Source organism: Betta splendens, chromosome 14 (genome assembly GCF_900634795.4).
Source record: "Betta splendens chromosome 14, fBetSpl5.4, whole genome shotgun sequence".
In the NCBI taxonomy this organism is placed as follows: domain Eukaryota; kingdom Metazoa; phylum Chordata; class Actinopteri; order Anabantiformes; family Osphronemidae; genus Betta; species Betta splendens.
Genome location: NC_040894.2, coordinates 8,259,057 through 8,276,667, shown reverse-complemented (window position 1 = coordinate 8,276,667; position 17,611 = coordinate 8,259,057). Strand labels below are relative to the sequence as shown.

The 17,611-nt window shown below is 46.3% G+C and overlaps 2 protein-coding genes across 7 annotated transcripts; both read right to left on the bottom strand.

Moving 5' to 3' along the window:
• Positions 1 to 25: 25 nt before the first annotated feature.
• si:ch211-114c12.2 (uncharacterized protein LOC336578 homolog) lies at positions 26 to 7,195 on the bottom strand. Of its 2 annotated transcripts, XM_029173206.3 has the most exons (10): positions 7,071 to 7,195; positions 5,917 to 5,969; positions 5,059 to 5,745; positions 4,110 to 4,748; positions 1,467 to 1,576; positions 1,272 to 1,383; positions 970 to 1,042; positions 751 to 825; positions 520 to 666; positions 26 to 427 (listed from the first exon to the last, which is right to left on the bottom strand). In XM_029173206.3, the coding sequence occupies exons 2-9, from the start codon at positions 5,955 to 5,957 to the stop codon at positions 526 to 528; spliced, it is 1,878 nt and encodes a 625-aa protein (XP_029029039.1). In that variant the 5' UTR covers positions 5,958 to 5,969; positions 7,071 to 7,195; the 3' UTR covers positions 26 to 427; positions 520 to 525. The 2 variants fall into 2 exon arrangements, with proteins under 2 accessions (XP_029029039.1, XP_055358142.1); XM_055502167.1 differs by lacking the exon at positions 7,071 to 7,195 and having other exon boundaries at positions 5,917 to 5,992.
• A 154-nt stretch (positions 7,196 to 7,349) lies between these two features.
• Positions 7,350 to 17,116, bottom strand: map7d2a (MAP7 domain containing 2a). Of its 5 annotated transcripts, none has more exons than XM_029173200.3 (16): positions 16,694 to 17,116; positions 15,079 to 15,171; positions 14,594 to 14,761; positions 14,429 to 14,506; positions 13,860 to 14,023; positions 13,661 to 13,757; positions 13,021 to 13,110; positions 11,713 to 11,819; positions 11,524 to 11,639; positions 11,007 to 11,441; positions 10,749 to 10,926; positions 10,562 to 10,666; positions 10,441 to 10,491; positions 10,230 to 10,272; positions 8,999 to 9,587; positions 7,350 to 8,914 (listed from the first exon to the last, which is right to left on the bottom strand). In XM_029173200.3, the coding sequence occupies exons 1-16, from the start codon at positions 16,728 to 16,730 to the stop codon at positions 8,656 to 8,658; spliced, it is 2,610 nt and encodes an 869-aa protein (XP_029029033.1). In that variant the 5' UTR covers positions 16,731 to 17,116; the 3' UTR covers positions 7,350 to 8,655. The 5 variants fall into 5 exon arrangements, with proteins under 5 accessions (XP_029029033.1, XP_029029034.1, XP_029029035.1 ...); XM_029173201.3 differs by having other exon boundaries at positions 14,603 to 14,761; XM_029173202.3 differs by having other exon boundaries at positions 14,594 to 14,689; positions 16,694 to 17,114.
• Positions 17,117 to 17,611: the final 495 nt, after the last annotated feature.

Genomic DNA, 17,611 nt, shown 5'->3' with positions numbered 1-17,611 from the left:
AATACACAGTCAACAAAAAGCTTGGTAAGTCCAATTTATTTCAACTTTCAAACAGAATTCCTTTTCTTTTTTTACAAGCAGTAGTGTCAGTCGCCATGTCTTCCAAAACAGCATAAATCTGTACAAAACAACATGCGAAACATCTCTACACTTTCACTCAGCCTGCAAATGTTTCTGGTTAGCAAACAAAAAACTAAACTATTTAAGTAAAACAAACACTAGCAGCAACTCCAAAGTCATACACTGGATAGGATATGTTACAAAATTTAAAACAAAGTACTGCAGTACTCCAAATATCCATGTGTACCAGAACAAAGCATGGATACATAAATATACAGGCAGGTTGGGTGTAAAACATGTTTGTGGCATCTAACCAACAAAACAAAGATGCTCATGTTTCCAGTGTCAGCTCGGCCAAATGTGGGACCTGTGCCAGGACCAGAAAACAAAGAACTCTCAAATATGGTAAAAAAATAAAGAATAAACTGCTTTGTTGAACAGTGCATGTTCATAACTTACCAAAGCCTACCAGCGCTGTTGGTTGGGACCTCGGCTGGGAGGTGCACGATGACGCATCACTCTCAGGTTCCGGTATTTGGACATGATGCTTTGACTTTTTCTGAACACTGGCCTCTGACTTGGGACTGGACGCGGCACTAAGCTCTCCTTAGGAAGATGCAGGAATTTCAAATATTAGTTGCAGAGAAAGGCTTCCAGATGGAGAGTAATCTTTGAAGTAGGTTTCTGTACCATTAGTGGTCTTCTGAAGTTTCCAGACAGTTCAGGGATAATCCTCCTTGGACCATATCCTTGGAACCTTTGTCTCTAAAACACAGATTCAAACATTCGTATTTAGACCATGTGCATTTAAAATGCTACCATACACATAATGTGCACACAAAATAAAGTAAACAAATGTTAAAAAAAAAAAAAATACAATCATTGAGAGATCTTTTTTTCTTGATTTACCTGAATGAGACCTGGTCCTGGTCTCCTGAAGGGCCGCCCAAATCTGTGACTGTCCTCCATTATATTATATGGCCTGAAAAAAATTTACGTCAGAAAGTCAGCAATAATATGGTTGAAGACCTGGTTTATGTAGAGTGCTGAGAGCTTAAATGACTGATTCATATTGATAGATAAAATCCTTCTTCATTCCTTCTCGACAAGCTTTTTTCCTTGTGCCAAGCCACAGAGTCTCAGTATTACAGGTATTATTAGTACAGTATTAGCAGGACAATAAAGTTTTGTAATAAACTAGAATCTTGTACCTAAAATTTCTCTTATCGAAATATCCTCTTTTTCGGTCTTCAGGCGATGATCTGGAATCACTCGTCTTCGAGTGTCGACTGGCTGGTGAGTCATCTGTATCTGAATGACGATCTGAGAAATATCAGAAATGCATAAAAGATACTGCCCCTACACTGCCCTTATAATGGAAGAGAGCCCTGAAGGTTTTTACCTACCAGTTTTTGACTTTGGGCTGCGATCATTTGAAGGAGAGCCATCCTTGGTGGAGGAGCTTGGCTCCCAGTGGGACAAAACAACAAGGTCACGTTTCTCTATGGGAGAAGATCTGTGGAGAGATACAAAACAGCACTAAATATAAAAATACCACCACTGAAAAGAAAGCTGCCTCTGAGTGTTTGTTAGTATACAGGTATCTAAAACGTGGCATGGAAACATCCAAGTTATTGGTTTAAAGATTCAGACAAGTGACTAAAACAAATCAACCTGCCAGCTCTTACAAGAAAAATCTATTTAAACCAGTATAGAACAGCACTGATTTGCAGGCAGAGAAATTTAAAGCCACGCAGCATATATATAGATACTTACAAAAACCACGGAATGTCCACGCGTCTTTACTCCTACTTTTGTACCTGAGTTCTCTTCATTTACTCAGTGAGCGATAGCATGGGCAAATCTTGCAGATCTTGCATAGATCATTGATACAGATCACATCAACTCTTCCATCATCCCATTCTAGAATCCAAAAGACGACAATGCCTTTGTTTCGACTTGTCAGAGATTCAGAGGTTTCGTCATTCCGAGCTGTTCCATTAGCTCTTAACTGCTTCTATCCTCCTGGTGAAGGACGGTGGGAGATGAGTCCTAGAGACAGCTACAGTTGTGAAGCGCATGGCCACGCATCTTCGAGTGGGGGACGATGTTAAGAGTCTTCTGCATAGCTGTGCTATGGTTTTACGGGATGATCCAGCATTCGTATTGCTGTTCAACTCCAAGCTTCAAGTCTACTTATCAAGACTTTGCAGCATCCACAAGTTAAGAGCGCTCCACATGCTCACTCTCCTTAATTTGGTTTAATTAGACTCCTGACTTTTTGTAAGGATGATCGTCCTTCTTGATTTGTAAAGGGGACAGTGCCCTTTTCCTCTTCATTTAGTAGTTGGAAATTCACAGCAGGATAAAGCGACAAAAGTTGACTTAGAGCATCTCAATTATAAAAAGGTGAAGCATTTGCAGATGTGGGTTCAAGACGTCAGTGCACTGTACTGCAGATAACGAAAACCTCAATGTCCCTTAGGCGGGTGATGCACCTCTCTGGATTAATAGGTTTATGTCACGTATCAGATGAGAGAAGAAACTGATACTAGCAAATACTGAATTGCAGGTCTGATCGAGATGCACTCCTGCTGATCAGAATAAAAGCAAATATGGGGGAAAGGTGCAGAAACCAGGTAGATCTTCTGTTCTCCAGTCAGCTTGAAGTTAGAATTACTTCTCTTGCATTGTCTCCTTATCCGGCTCTAAATTTGCATTCTTCACATTTCTCCAGCTATTTAGAACGACGCAAGGGCCAATGAAAAGGTAAGCATAAAAGTGGCCATGAAGGATTGTTGTGGTCCCAAGTCTGGGATCTGAATATGTTGATGCAAAAATCCCTGGGTGAATTTCTTGTTTTCACATGGTGAACGTTGGGGGAATTTGCAAAGAATTCCTAAAGCTCTGGGGATTTTACAGCAGCAGGATGTGCTGTATGAACTGTTGATGATGCAGCTCCATCCACAGGGTTTCATGCTCCACATGCATAGAATTGTGATTCGGATAAGCAACCCTCCAGGCATAAGTTAAATCACGTAGAAGAAACAGTTTTCCACTTCTTCACAGGAAGAATTATTCTGGGCCCGAATCATGTCCATTTGTGACGCACATGCAAACTAGTGAATGTACGATTTATATATTTCTATAATGACCTATATCCTAAATGCAGAACTTTTGCCTTGGATTTTTCCCAATAATTTAGAGGTCTAATGTGGAACATCATATTTCATTATTTAAAAATGATGCTGATTGTATTAGAATATGTATACAAGTACAGTAGCTGGAATGAAAAAAGGTGCATCTAATCCAACTCTAATGGCTAGAATAACTGCTCAAAATCAAATTAGTCTTCATTGTTCTTTCCATTTTTCCAACGGATCATTCTCATCCATCTTGGCATTTTGATTTTACTGACAAGAAAACCACCTTTAAACTAGCTTCTTTAAGTTTCCTTGATCAAGACTTTGCTCTTCAATGCTGAGCATCCACTTCATGTGATGTCTTTGTTCCACCAGGCTGATGCAAATACTTTGAGAGGTCAGAAGGATATTTTAGTCTAGGCCATGGTTAGCGTCGTCCTTCCGTATATGTAGACGTGCAGTTTTAAACTATGTTGTGATTCAGCTTCAGCTCCCTATGAAGGATGTCTTTGCAGCATGCTCACAAGACGTTCTCTCAGATGTTTTCTCTGACAAACTGGCGAAGTCGTCAACATACCAACTATTTCTTTCCACACTCTTCGTCAATGCCATTTAACATTTTCGTCAGGATGTAAACCACGTTGGATTTATCGATAAGATGTGAAACCGGAGCAAACTCGGCACCTTCTCTTCAGCCCACTTGATGGATGGATATTTTACACAGGAACACAGCAGGAGGCATTTAAATTTTTGAGGCTTTTCCTCTATTGAATCAGAGATGCACATTAAGCTCATCATATTTCCATTGTCCAAAGCTGGCACCAACTTTCACATAGAGACACGCTTTCTTGACCTCCCAATCACCATCAAGCCCCTGCGAACAGTGCTAGTAGAAAAATACCGTACCTGTGTGTGTTCAAGGACCGACGAGACTCCACCTGCTCTTTGCCTGTATCAGAGGTTCTTGAAGATTTGCTGACACTGCCTTCATCTCTGAGGGGCGACTCTTGTGGTCTTGTTCTCCTAGTTTCCAGTGTTTTCAGGGGAACTGCATCTGACTGGAAACGCTTCTTCCTGATAGCAAGAACAGAACTCTCATTTCCCTGTGAGGCTGCGTCGCCCAAGTGAGGCCTGGGTTTCACAGGTGGAATTATTTTGAGCCTCATAAGAGACTCTGCTCTGATTTGTCTGGTCTTAAGCAGGTGACTTTTATCCCTCAGCGACAAAGGTTTGCCACCAGATGATCTGGGGTTGCTGAGCAGCTGAGGCCTCTCTTTCCTGGCATGTTTTGGGTTGTCATGTTCTGGTGTGGAATCAGAGGAGGCGATGCTGGTATCAGACATCCTCCTCTTGCGGAGTCCTGCCACTGGCCTCTCCTGAGGGCTTCCGCGGTAAGATGATGATGATGATGGACCTTCTTTCCACGAGGGAGATCTTAAAGGGGGTGCGTGAGGGACATCTTGTGCCCTCTCTCTACTTTGGGATCTGCTGTTCTGTCTTTCCACTGGACCACGTTGCCGCCTGGATTCTTGATTAGATGCCCACCTGCATATCCATCAAACAACAGAGAAATCATTACAATGATAGATCCAATGCCATTTAAAGTGGGAGGTGGAAGTTAATTTATCTTACTGCAGCCTCTTCATAATGACAGAATTCAAATCAAAGAGCAATTACAGACGTAACACTCCTCTCAATGGAAGGTGAAACCATATTTACTTGAGACCCCTATTAATCCCTTCTAATTAATATGAGTTGGGATTGACTCATTATGACCTCTGGAGGGAGGAATGGGCCAGCTTCTAGCCTCCTCTAATAATTTTACCCAGCTGGGACTGTTGCTTCATGTCTGTACCTCTCTGGACATGAGCCTCTCCCATGCATCTCTCTGGGGTTCCTCTGTGACCCAGAGGGGCCATGTTCTCCATTGTGTGAATGAGAGAATGCTCCGGTCTCATTCCAGCGCTTCATTCCAGGACCTGCATGGTCATAGGGCTTTTCTCTTGGACTGTAATTCCCACGCACGTCTCGATTCCGCTGGTCCTGATGAGAAAAGCCTGACTGCCTTCTTGGGCCTCTAAAGGACCCCTGATAAGGTGGTGCCGACCCCAGTCTTCTGTCAGGTATGTGATTAGGAAGATGTCTTGGGAGGGGTGACCTTTGACCTGAGGGGTGTCCATGGAAGTTCAAGCCTCTCTGACTCTGGAATCCTTGCGCATGAAAACGAGTAGATGGTGAATGATGCTGAATGTGGAGGGAGGACTCTGGTCTAGACTGAGACGTTCTCCTCTGACTATGATGTGGTTCCATTTTAGGGGGGTACGACTGAAAGGAATCCTGATTTGGAGTCCTCCAGCTACTGAAACGTTGCTCCCTTTGTTCTCCCATAAGTGGAACCCTTCTGACAACTGGGGGTCGTCCCCTGCCTCTGGAATCTCTCCAATTAATAGGAGCCTTTTCTGGGTAACCCTGGGCATCTCTTCGACTTTTGGAACCAGGGATGTAAGATCCATCACTTCGTGAGGGGGCATCTCCATATGGTCTGTACGGACATACAAAAACAGGAACGGGGTTACAAAAAAGGATGCAATCAGTTGTTGGATAAAAAAGTAAGTATCTCTCTAAAATTCATGCCAGTACACACAACAAATCTGTCTATAATAAAGTTCTTGAGTTTAACGTTACATGCTGACAGACATGTTGAAGACATTACCTGGACCTTTCACGTGGTGGTCCAAAAAGTGGTCGGACCATCTTTGAAAGAATCTAAGAATAAAATGGAAAAACACGCACACACTCAATTGCCTAAGGTGAAATGAAAGATGAAAATGCTGATTAGACAAAACAAATAATACACATTAAAAGGCATGCATTAAATTTACCAGACAATCTGGCGTGTAAATTCACCAATTTTTAAGCCATGGCATTTGCTAAAGAGCATTGCTGTGTGTATCAGAAACTAAAGGTTAGCCAATTTTAACCAACAAATAAGGTCAAACCAACAACCAGCAGAGAATTGTAGGTGTGGCTGCGGCAGCTATTTGCCAAGTCCAAGTCCAACCCTGTCTAGTGTTTCTATTATTCTGTTTGCGTCAAGGAGTGTTATTTTAGTACGATAACGTAACTATACTAATTAAGACGCACGCTGTTTTTAATTAGGCTAGTTGGACAACAACTGTGTATATTGTGATACAAGGTGAGTTTGCATAAAGAACAAGATATAAAAAAAACAGGCATCCATTTGCTCAAAGTGATGCCTAACTGCTAAAATCTTAATCAAATCAATCAGATTAGCGGAACAGCAGAGTTCACAATAACATAAACCGACAACAGGAGTTAAAGTCAGTTTAAAATGCGCAGTTAATATCAGCTATTCTATTAAAGTCTGAGGGCAAAATTAAGATAATAATAAACCGTGAAGATATCGATTTGATAGTGTCGGTAGAGCGGCCCTCGTTTCAGTCCTAAATCTGGATCGAGGAGAGTCCTACTCCATTTTAGGAGATGACGCTAAGGACTGAAGGCAGCAGGTTATGAAAATAGCCTTTTCGCCTACGTTCACAACGCGATATTAACTACATTCAGTGACGTTCACGTTGTGCTTCAATTGTGGTGTTATATGTACACACACCTTAAAACGTACAGTTAAACCACCGTGTGGAAATAGTCCAGGCTCCTGCTAAACGTGTCGCTAAGTTAGCTAAACCTAACTAGCTTAGCTTCCCCGACTATTTCACCAATGTGCAAGGCCGCTCATTCAGCAAATGACTCACACCTTAAAGCATGCTACTGTTTCGGAAAATGACTGAACAAGATTATTCAGAAACATCTATAAACACAAGCAAATGGGTCGAAAACGTTGCTTACCAAGGATCCACCGTCGATTACACGAAAGCTACTGGCAACGTAAAAAAAACAGCTGTTTTTCCTCAGCGCACGTCACTCGTCCTCTTAACAAGGTGTTTGAAAGCTGAGGCAAAGCGGCATCTAGCGGCCGGAGTGTGAACTACAGGGTCATACAGGTTCCACTACATTCATCTTAAACATATTGTTCAGAATTGACTGAACATCAATAAATTAAGTTAAAAGTGAAAAATAAAGAGTAAAACTGAAACACACATTAACACACAACTCAGTGACACAACGCTGTGTTCCATATTTTATTGTTTCAGATGGACCTAACATTATGATCATGCTACCATGCACAGCGTTCGGTCATCTGAAGGGTTAGGATGACTGTTAACAGGCCCTATTATTTTATGCAGTGCTTGTTTCTCTCTACCGATTGCTCTTCTGTTGACCCAGTCTTATTTACCAAAAAGCTACTTTGATACCAGTGCAACATGACTATTTGGATGTGCATATGAATAAATGGCAAGTCCATAACTTTCAAATACTGTTGTAGATAATCAACGCTAATGCTTTAAGAGCTGTTGACATAGTTGCCTGTAGCACGGCGGGCACAATGCAATTCAAAGCGCGGTTCAAGTATTCCAGGTCACGCATACAGTAACAATCCCTGTGGCCCAACAGAAAGGACGAGCAAACACAACAAGAAGACTACAGGGTTCTGCATAGAAATAAATCAACTCGTCTATTATAAGGCATCGCTACAGAAATTACACAAAGACATGACAAAGACACAGGGAACTTCTACACAGGACCACACAGTCCACTCCTCACACAAAACAGAGCATCTTGAAGACCAGTTCACGTCAGTCTGTGCCTGTTAGATAAAAGCGTGTATGAGAACAGGTCCGCTGAACCCTACGCAGCAGGGAACACCCACAGAAGCTGTTTGAAATGACACAGACTCGCTCAGGTGTCATTCATTTTATCACTGGAAACGCATCGCTTTAATTAGTGCTACAGGACACGTTGTCAATGCAATTTAATGTTGTGTTGACTCGCTCTTCTCACTCACATGCAGTTAGATATAAAACAGAATAACTGTCATTTCCAGGAGAAGGAAATCTTCATTAGCAATCAACCATATTAGGGACATTAGTGGGTTTGTACGGCTGGATTTGAATTCGCCACAAGTCCATTGAAAAGTGACAATCAATCCTGGCTACGTGCAGGGTAGAAATGCAATCAATGCTCTGAGCAGGTTTTTACCGTAATGGGGCTGAGCTTGGACCTGGTGAGGAGTCTGCATGGGAAGTGATGCATTCTTACCAAGTTTTCTAAGTTTCTATATTTGAAACACTGATGTTACCTTTTTTATGCTTCTCTTGCACAAACGCGGTTGATTAAATTAAACGCCCGTGTGTAACATTTAAAGTCACGGTTTACGGTTTGTGAGTCAGTCTGTATGGCTCTATTCCCATAAATGCATTGACGCAGGGCCACATGGACCACAAGTGACTTCCTGTGAGTCTTAAGGTAATGGGGGGAAAGAAGACGGAGAGAGGGGGCAAGCGAGACAGGAAGAGTGAGGCGGGAAGCAGCACTACTGGATGCTAAGTTTATTTGAGGATGGAGGCGACACTCCGATGAGCTTTGAGTCCGACGTGGGACTGACAACGCCCTCGATGAGGTTCTTGTTGCAGTCGCCGATGACGCCTTCAGAGGAGAGTTTGGGGCCGGTGACGCTACCCGTCAGGTCCATCAGGTCTTCAAGGGCTCGCGTGTTGCTCACGGTGCCGAGGTGGAATTCATTAACTGGAGAAAATTCTGGGATTGATATAAGTTCCTCTCTAGAAGCCGGACTGAAAATAACAATGAAAAGGCTTTATTGTAGCTGCTATTGCGACTTTCTCCCGTCTAATGTTACAGATGCTCCTCTGACTCACCTGACCTCCATGGACTGCACCTCATCACACGACCCCTTCACATCCAGAGGCTCCAGCTTGATGATTGGCGGCGACGTGTGTCCCACAGGTAGCGATGTGACGGTGGCTCTTATCACCTCCACTTTAGCCTTTCCCTCACACGTGGACACATGTAGGCTTTGTTTGCAACTGAGATTATTATTCATCAAGGCACTATCTCCACCCTTCACTGCTCCATTCATCATAGCTCCCAGTTTGGGCTCTGGCTCCTTATTTTTCGGGTCTGTGATTTTACCATTTGCTCTGTGCTGCTGGCTTACGTCCACCGCCACCTCTCTTTCCTGTCGCTTCACACCGCAGGCTTTGGTTTCCTTGTTATGTTGGCTGCTGTGCTCCTCACTGATGTGCTCAAGTCTTTTCACTGGACCTGGAGTGTTGTTTTTAGCTGACGTACTCTTCTGAAGGGCCGTGTGCGCTGCAGCTGCTCCTGTCTTTACAACCTCACATTCCTTCGTGCACTGAACCGTGACTTGACCTTTGACCTGAACCTCTTTCTGTTTGGATACTTGTTCGTTCACGTTAGCATGAGTTTCAACAATCTTTACTTCCCCTGTGGAAAATAAAAACACACAGTAGGCTTCACCTTATTTGGCCTGTCCAGGCAACAACTTTGGTGCAGGTCACCAGAAATCACTATTATTGGACAAACTGATTCCAGAAATCATCATAAGGCCCAGATGGGTTCTGTATTAACACTGGACAGGTCAAATAGAGTGTCAGCTCACATTCTACTAAGCAGTTTCCTGCTGAGAGTAGGGAACAAATCTTCCAAGGGCATTTTCAAGAGCAGCTAATTTTATAGTCAGCTCCCTTGGTACTCTACAGTACAAGGTGCCCGATGGACACTAAGAATAAATCTACTGGCTGCGCCTCTATTTATATTCCAGGGAATGGAGTGCAGCCCTAAACAAAAGCTTTATAGCACAAAACCTGAAAATCGCTTCGCAGACTTGAGCTTGTTACTAATCACCGCTATTCATTCCTCAGGACAGTCAAAGCCAAAGCAGCAGAATTTCCGTCCACACGCCAAATCAATGACGCTCCACATGCTCAAAAGAAGCCAAGAAAAAAAAAATGAACTGCATCGTGAGCTACACATGCCCCGTTTGCAATTCCCACAGCTGCCAGGCGCTAAGCGAGAGGCGAGGGAGCGGCACAAACAGCAGGCAGGGCGACCGAGTAACACACTAACCTGGTGCCGAGACGGACCTGGGCTCCGCCTCCTCCTCCTCCTTCTGATTCAGCGCAGAACAGAGACGATGGAGTCAACCAAAGTATCAGCAACAGTAAAATTTAATGAAGGTAATCAGCACAGAAAGATTTAACAAATGGAGTCACACAGTCAGCTGGTACTGAAGGCAGCAGGGCTACTGTATGAGAGCGGAAGGTGTCTCCTACAGTACCTTCAAATCAGATTCACACTTCCTGGTTCTCTTCATGATCTCTTCGATCCTCTGCAAAAACAGAAACACCCATTAACCACCCGCGCCTGAACTCCAAGCGTGTGCATCTAACGAGAGTGACCTTTTTCCTGATCTGCCGCTCCTCCTCCTCCTGCTGCGTCTGCAGCTCCCTGTCTTGCCGATGGCGTTCTGCGTCTTCCTGAGCCTGGACTTTGGCCTTTTCTCTCTGTTAACAACGAGGGACACTCTACTTGGGACCAGAAACTGCACAAACTGCTCAAACCTGGCGCCCGGCGGCGACCTCGGACCTCTTTGTTGACGTGGTCCTGTAGCTCCTTCTCCTGCTCCTCCCTCCTGCGTTTGTCCTCCTCCTGCTTCACCCTTTGCGCCTCCTGCTCCTTCCTCTCCTCCTCCTTTGCTCGCTGTCGCTCCGAGTCGCGCTGCTGCTGCCGCTCCTGCTGTTTCTTCAGCTGCTCCTCCCTCAGCCTGGTCGGAGCACACGCTCATACGCGTCAAACATACAAATCTTCCCTTTTCGTGTTCATCCATCCAACAAACAAACCCACCTCTTCTCCTCGTCTCGCTCTCGTTGCTTCTCCTCCAGCTCTTTCTGAGCCCGGGCCTGACGCCGGCGCTCTGCCAGCAGCCTGGTGGCCTCCTCCGCATTAGTTGTGCCAGCGGCCGCTTTCCCTGCTGCCGGTGAGCTCACGAGCGCTTCATGGCCTCGGAGCTCACCTATTTTCTTGTCTCCTTCCTGAATTCTGGCCTTTCCGTCAGGGGACTGGTTCTTATCCTGCGACCTGGTTCTGCCGACGTCATTCTTCTCGCCGCGCGACGCCGGGTTCGTGCTGTTGGCGCTGGCGCTCTTCCGCGCCGCGGCCTCGGCCCTGGGCTGTTCCGCCTTCTTCTCGTCCCTCGACAGGTGCGAGTGGAGCCTCGTCGGCGAGCAGTGGTGCTGGCGCGGGTTGCCGGGCGACTGGGCGCGCACGCTCGCTGCCAGCCTGCGCACAAATACGGATGGAGGTCACGGTCCCAGTTAACAAACACCATCCCTTCCTCCTTCAAACAAGCGAACGCTCTTACTTGGAGGCAGTGGGCGAAGCTAGGTGCCTCGCGACACTAGCAGGGGATTCAGGTCGTCTAACTGGGGATCCGTAACCAGGGGACGCGGTTCTCCTCTCTCTGCGTAGCCGCTCTTTCTGCAAGCAGCGATGTCAGACATGAGATAGTGCCCGGACGTCCAGGCGTGTGAGCACGCGCGGCACCTCTGACCTTGGGGGTGTTGGGGGTGGACTGGGAGCCCCCCTGGAGCCCGGCTCGGTTGTGATCCGCTGGGTTCAGCGCGCCGCGGAAAGGTGACCTGTGGGGGCTGCAGGGCGCTGCGTGATGACAAACACGACGCTAATCGAATCAAAGGGTGCCATAGACGGACAGGAAGTCGCCACAGCACAGAGGAGGGGAGTGGGGGCTCGCCCGGGAAGTGTGTGCCACATTCAGCTGTCTCAGTCTTAGAATAAATCTCTGTCTCCTTTTCCCCCGAAAGTCATTTTCTTTTTGGCGTGTGAGGCAGAAAAGCTGAAATCCTAAAGGCAGCAGATGTTTCCCATTACCACAATGTTTAAATTTCCCTTAAGCACCAAATAGAGGAGTGCACGATGGAATCAAACTCCGCTCAGCTTGCCTGTCCTTGTAAAGCGTCTGAACATACAGACATGTGATTCTGCCAAAGGCGAGGCTATTGATTTGCCCATTAGATCAGGCCTGACTGGGCCGAATGGAGGCTATCGAACACATGGCGGTCCGTCTGCTGCCGCCGTGACTCATCAGCCAACAGGCAGACTCAACGGCACGCATTCATGCGCTGTTGGTCGCTTTTCAGCAACGAATCCGACAGCGAATGGAAGCACACACAGACCTCGCGCAAGCTCACGATCACAGAAGCAGAGGCCCTGAACGCAGCGCTAGGAGCCGCCGTCTAACCTCTCATCCATCTGCCAATGATCTGTGGAGCATAATCTCTAAATAGTGCCGCCATCTCAGTGAGATGAGTCTCTGTGTCTATTTTAGTGCACATATTCTAGGTCATGAGCGATTACTGGCCAAAACCTTCTGCTCTGGGGATTCTGCACCACTTAGCTGCTTCCATGTTGGAGATTATTCCTATGGAAACCAAAATGAAACTGATGCTCCCAATAAAGCTACGAACTGGAAATAATTCCCCAGAAGACGTTACTAATCTGGGTTTGTTGTATAGTTTTGTAGCACAATGCTCCACGCAGTTGTTTTTAATACAATTACTGAACAATAAAAGCCGCTGCAGCGGGAACGAACACAGCAAACAGACTGAAGCGCGCCTATTTACAGGTGACACATTCAACAGTAGCTCGACAGCGCAGCTTAACGTGCATGCATCACGGGAGGACAACACATTTGCCTTTGGCTCGAGTTGCTCGACGGAGCAGCCCACCCAGAGGCAAACCAGCACACACACACACACACACACACACACACACACACTAACTAGAGGAGACACACATGTGGGAGGGCAAGGAGGGGGCGGGGGTTGGGTCTTCACTTTACCGGATTCGCTGACAGCAGGAAGGGGGGAAGCAATGCCATGGAAAAAGACGGAGGCAGCAGAGAAAGGGAGTGGGGGGTTCTCACTGTCACCTAAAAGGCAGCGGGCGGAGCAAAGCACAGCAGAGCAGAGAGAGCGTTAACAGTTTACCTGAGCAATTCCTCATCCAGTCGTAGAGACCTGCATGGCAGTTAACATATCCGCAGGGGTGCCGTTATGTAACGTAACCCAACAGTCTCTGCTTGGCCCCATTAAAAGCCACCAGAGACTCTGTGGCAGACACTCTGATGTTACTGTCACACGTCCATCATCTCAGTCGTCCACAGATGATCATTACATGGACTTTAGTGCTACACGGGCACCAGTACAGATATGTAACTGGACTTTGTCTCTATGGGAGAACCACACAACACATCTGCTCATGCGTACTTCCAGAGCCAGGCTGTTGGAAATGATCAGGCCGAGAGAGAAAAGCACTGTTTAAGACACCACACACGCACGCACGCACGCACGCACGCACGCACGCACACACACACACACACACACACACACACACACACACACACACACACACACACGCACACACACACACACACACACACACACGCCATGCTGCTGGGATCCGCTGGTCTGGGGTCTTACCGGCTCCTGCAGCGCAGCCCCGGCTCCAGCGCTTCCCCCTCTGCTCCAGCTGGAGGCTTCGCTCCAGGGAGCGTTTCATCAGGGCCTCCAGTCGCTCCTGAACGCAACACAGACGAGCTGACGTTCACTGGACCGCCCTCTCACCCCTGAGCTGATTTTCATACCGTACGCCCCAGTCAATGGCAATGCAACAGCTCACCCGCTCCTCCTCCAGCTGCTGCCTCCTCTTCTCCTCCACCGCAGCCCTGCGGAGCTCCTCCTTCTGCCGCTGCTCCTCCAGACGCCTCCAGCGCTCCTCCACCGTGCGTTCGTACTGCAGCCGAGCTCTGCGCTCCTTCTCCTTGATCAGCTGCTCTCTAGCCGCTGAGACAAACAACCGCATTTGTGCTGAAAGTGTCAACTAACTACAGTTGATGCCAGAGGCCTTTTCTTTTCTACTTCTCTTGGAAATAGGTATTATTATGCAACAGTTTCTTTCTCATTGTGACATAATCACACATCCCAGTTTCTTTTTGTCTGCCAACACCCAGGATGGAGAGACCTAGTTTTGTGCACATCTATGTTACTGGCGCAGTCTCTGACAGAGTTCATCATGTCAGGAGCCCACTGACCTCCGAATGAATCATCTAGTGCCTAGCAAAGCCGCACCAGGGCCAATTAAAGCGTAGGCAGGAGCGCTTCGTGACAGAGAACTCTGCGGGGAAGCTGCACAGGAAGCCGACTGTGACGACTTTTTGGAGTTCACAAATTCAATAGGACACAACTTACCCAGACTCCTCTCTCGCTCCTCGCGCCTCTCTTTGGCTAAGCGCATCCTGTCGTCTGTCTTCATGTAGCCCTCCAGAACTGGAGAACGAGTAGCAGTGTCACAGAACCATGACAGACAGAGGCGGCACCATCCAAGGGGAGATCAAACGAAACAGCGAGACTTACTTTGTTTACCTGCATGGTTGTTGCTGACGTTGGTTGTTAGGTGTGACGGTGATGCATGTCCATTGATGAGGGGCCTCTTCTCGGTGTTGGATGGAGCTGGAATAAGCACGACACAGAAGCTTGGTATGACGATGGAAAACGTCAGCTCCACAGTGATGAGCTGCAGTACTGGTTCGTTTCCAGCAGGGGGAAACCAAAGCACCGCGTTGCAAAGTGCCAAGCAGCCCATGTGGGAAAAGGGAAACTGCAGCAATGAGCAGGAGAGGCTAGAAACTGCCCTTGATGTGAGAGTCACACAGCTCGTGCTGTATGTCACAAGGGCTGATCCCAGAGCAGCTCTGCAACACATTTCTCAAGGTGCAAAAACCTTCATAGTCAGTTTCTCGTTGCATAAGGATTCTCTAGTAGCTGTGAAATGTGTAGAATGCGATTTTCATCCGCTTGGAGGGAACGTGTAAATGATGCGGCAGAAGAGGATTACTCACTAATTTTTCCAGTCCGAGCTGGAGAGCTGTGACCGTTCGTCGGAGATCTCTTTTCAGGAAGGAGACTGATGGATGGTGATGTCATCTTTTCACCTGATGAATAAACACAAGAGCGTGTGTAGATACTGTAAACAACACTACGGTTTAGAATTATTAGACAAAAATGAATGAAATGAGTGGTAAGTGGTGAAAAGCAGGGGAAGATGCTGTGTGTGGAAGGCTGCTCACAGTTCACAGATGGCAGTGAAGCTACATTACACATGACCTCATATGATGAAATACATGTGATTAACAGAGATAGGGAATCGAAGCATGAGAAGAGAAGAATATTCACAAGTTCAAATTAATAAACATTGACCATTTTTACAACAGTTATTTTATAATGTGGCCATTGAGAGATGATAATAATCCACTAATAGCTGCTTCTACATCATGACAGTGAGCGGAACTGACAGGAGCCTTTCCTCTCTAAAAGCCACGTGACCGAGTACCAACGCTTAATTTGACAAATTCACTGAATCGATACGTGCATTCCAGTCCAGGTCGCCAGCATGAAGTCATCTGATCAGGCTAATGAGTCTGTTTTCAGTCAGGGCTTCTGTTGTGTACTGGACTCACATAAAGCCGACCTCATCTCGTTTGGCAGGAAGGAGATGTTGTATTTTACTTTACACACTGGAACTAAACTTGCTAAATTGACTTATCCAATTATATTACGATATAATCATAATAATTAAGGAGTCGTGTATAACTCATTATATTTACTATATTACTCATTCACCCTCCTTAGCTTGTATCATATTTGTGTTCAGTGGCCATATGGCATAGTTATATGAGTGTGCTTAGCAATTGCTCTGTGTTTACTCTTTAGCATCTGTGTGAGTATAAATTTTAACTGCATCCTGTAATATAACCCTTGCATCTACTCCACATACACTAAACTAACAGACTTAGTGTGACAGTGGGAGGAGTCCCTCGTACCATATTGAATTTGATTATTGAACCAGAGGGTGATCGTGTTTTTCATTCAGGGTGTGGATGGCGAAAACGCTCCAAACAAAGTGAAAGGTTAGTCCACATCCTGCTGCAGCAGACAAATAAACCACAACTCATCATACAATTGCTCTTACAGTTATACAGTACGGGCCTAATCCATGGGTCAGCGCAGAGTCATAAGCATCTATCCAGTCTTCGTCTCTCCACCCATTTGAACCCTTTTATCCGATTGAAACGCATCACTAAAAAAAGCGACACGCAGCCGGATTTTGCTTTGAAGCTCCAGTAAAATCCGTAACGCTGATTTCTACGCGAGAGAATAGAGCGCACAATAACCGGAGACACAAAGAGACCCATGAAAAGGTTTCCTTCACTTTCTCCTCTAACGAAGACGTTAATATTCAGCTTAGATGGAAAGAAACGCTCCTGCGTTCATGGCTTATTCCCCTAATAAATAAACAAAGCGGGGGAACTGGTCGTCACCGAGCGCCACTACTACAAAGCACTGTAAATGTCAGTTGCGTCATTCACGAGTCTGCTTTAAATCGCGGCGCAAACGCGGCATCACGCATACGACGGCGTGGTGATAACAAACTAAAACACGCTGCATCGAGCTTACCTGCTAACGCACCGGACGGGGCGACTGCTTGCGCCATAACAGCGGTCAGAGGCAGTGTACACCCAATGTATGGACGCGCTCTGCGGCGATGCTAGCGCAGCACAGGTGTCCGGTCCCCTCCTCAGCAGCAGCAGCACTCAAATACACAGGCACCGAGGAGGCTGCAGGCGACAGCAAGTGAGACTCTAGTGTGGAGCGTGGATGGAGGGGAGCGATGCTGCCGCTGAAGCGGGGATGATGATGCGCACATAATCGAGTTCCCAGCCCGAGCGAGCGACCGCACCGTGCGTCGCAGCGTAAGCCCGCCCCGGTCCACGGGTCTCGACTCGGTGACGCTCGAGCTCTTCTCTGCGTTGAACCTGAATGCGATCGAGTCACGCCGTAATAAAATCGCGATGCTGATCTCAGGTCCTACAGAGCAGTAGGACTTAGGTGCCCTTGCCTGCCTCACTGTTAAACCTTTACGTTGTCTGTTATCAGATATCAAATATTCTATAAAAAAACAGTACAGTACTTTAGTGTGAACAGAATCTACCCGCTTATAGTAGTTTAAACCACCACCAGCAGCAGAATGCTGGCCAACAGTATAAACAACAACAACAACAACAACAATATCCCTGTGTTTACATGCACTTTAGGAAAACAACCAATCCCAATAAAATGTCTTATATTAATATATTATATTAATAATATAATAATTAGGGATAATGGGATTTTCTTTTAATAGACAACCATCCCTGCGGTAAAGTGTGGCCCACATATTAGATAGATGTGCAGCCTTCAACGATCATTTCACAGAATGTGACGTAACACTTATTTTAAACGTGTTCGCCTTGGGCTAAATTATCAGATATATTTAACCATGCAGGTGCTGAAAACAGTATTTGTAACGAGTCCCTGGTCACGTAGCAGAAGAAG

Bases quoted from the DNA above. Each gene is read 5' to 3' on its own strand.
- si:ch211-114c12.2 (XM_029173206.3), bottom strand. From the start codon at position 5,957: ATGGTCCGACCACTTTTTGGACCACCACGTGAAAGGTCCAG. The intron at 1,577-4,109 runs GTACGGTATTTT...ATCTCTCCACAG, and splicing joins CGGTCCTTGAACACACACAG to ATCTTCTCCCATAGAGAAAC. The intron at 667-750 runs GTACAGAAACCT...CATCTTCCTAAG, and splicing joins ACTTCAGAAGACCACTAATG to GAGAGCTTAGTGCCGCGTCC.
- map7d2a (XM_029173200.3), bottom strand. From the start codon at position 16,730: ATGGCGCAAGCAGTCGCCCCGTCCGGTGCGTTAGCAG. The intron at 14,762-15,078 runs GTGAGTAATCCT...GAAACGAACCAG, and splicing joins AGCTCGGACTGGAAAAATTA to TACTGCAGCTCATCACTGTG. The intron at 14,507-14,593 runs GTAAGTCTCGCT...CTCGTTCTCCAG, and splicing joins CAACCATGCAGGTAAACAAA to TTCTGGAGGGCTACATGAAG.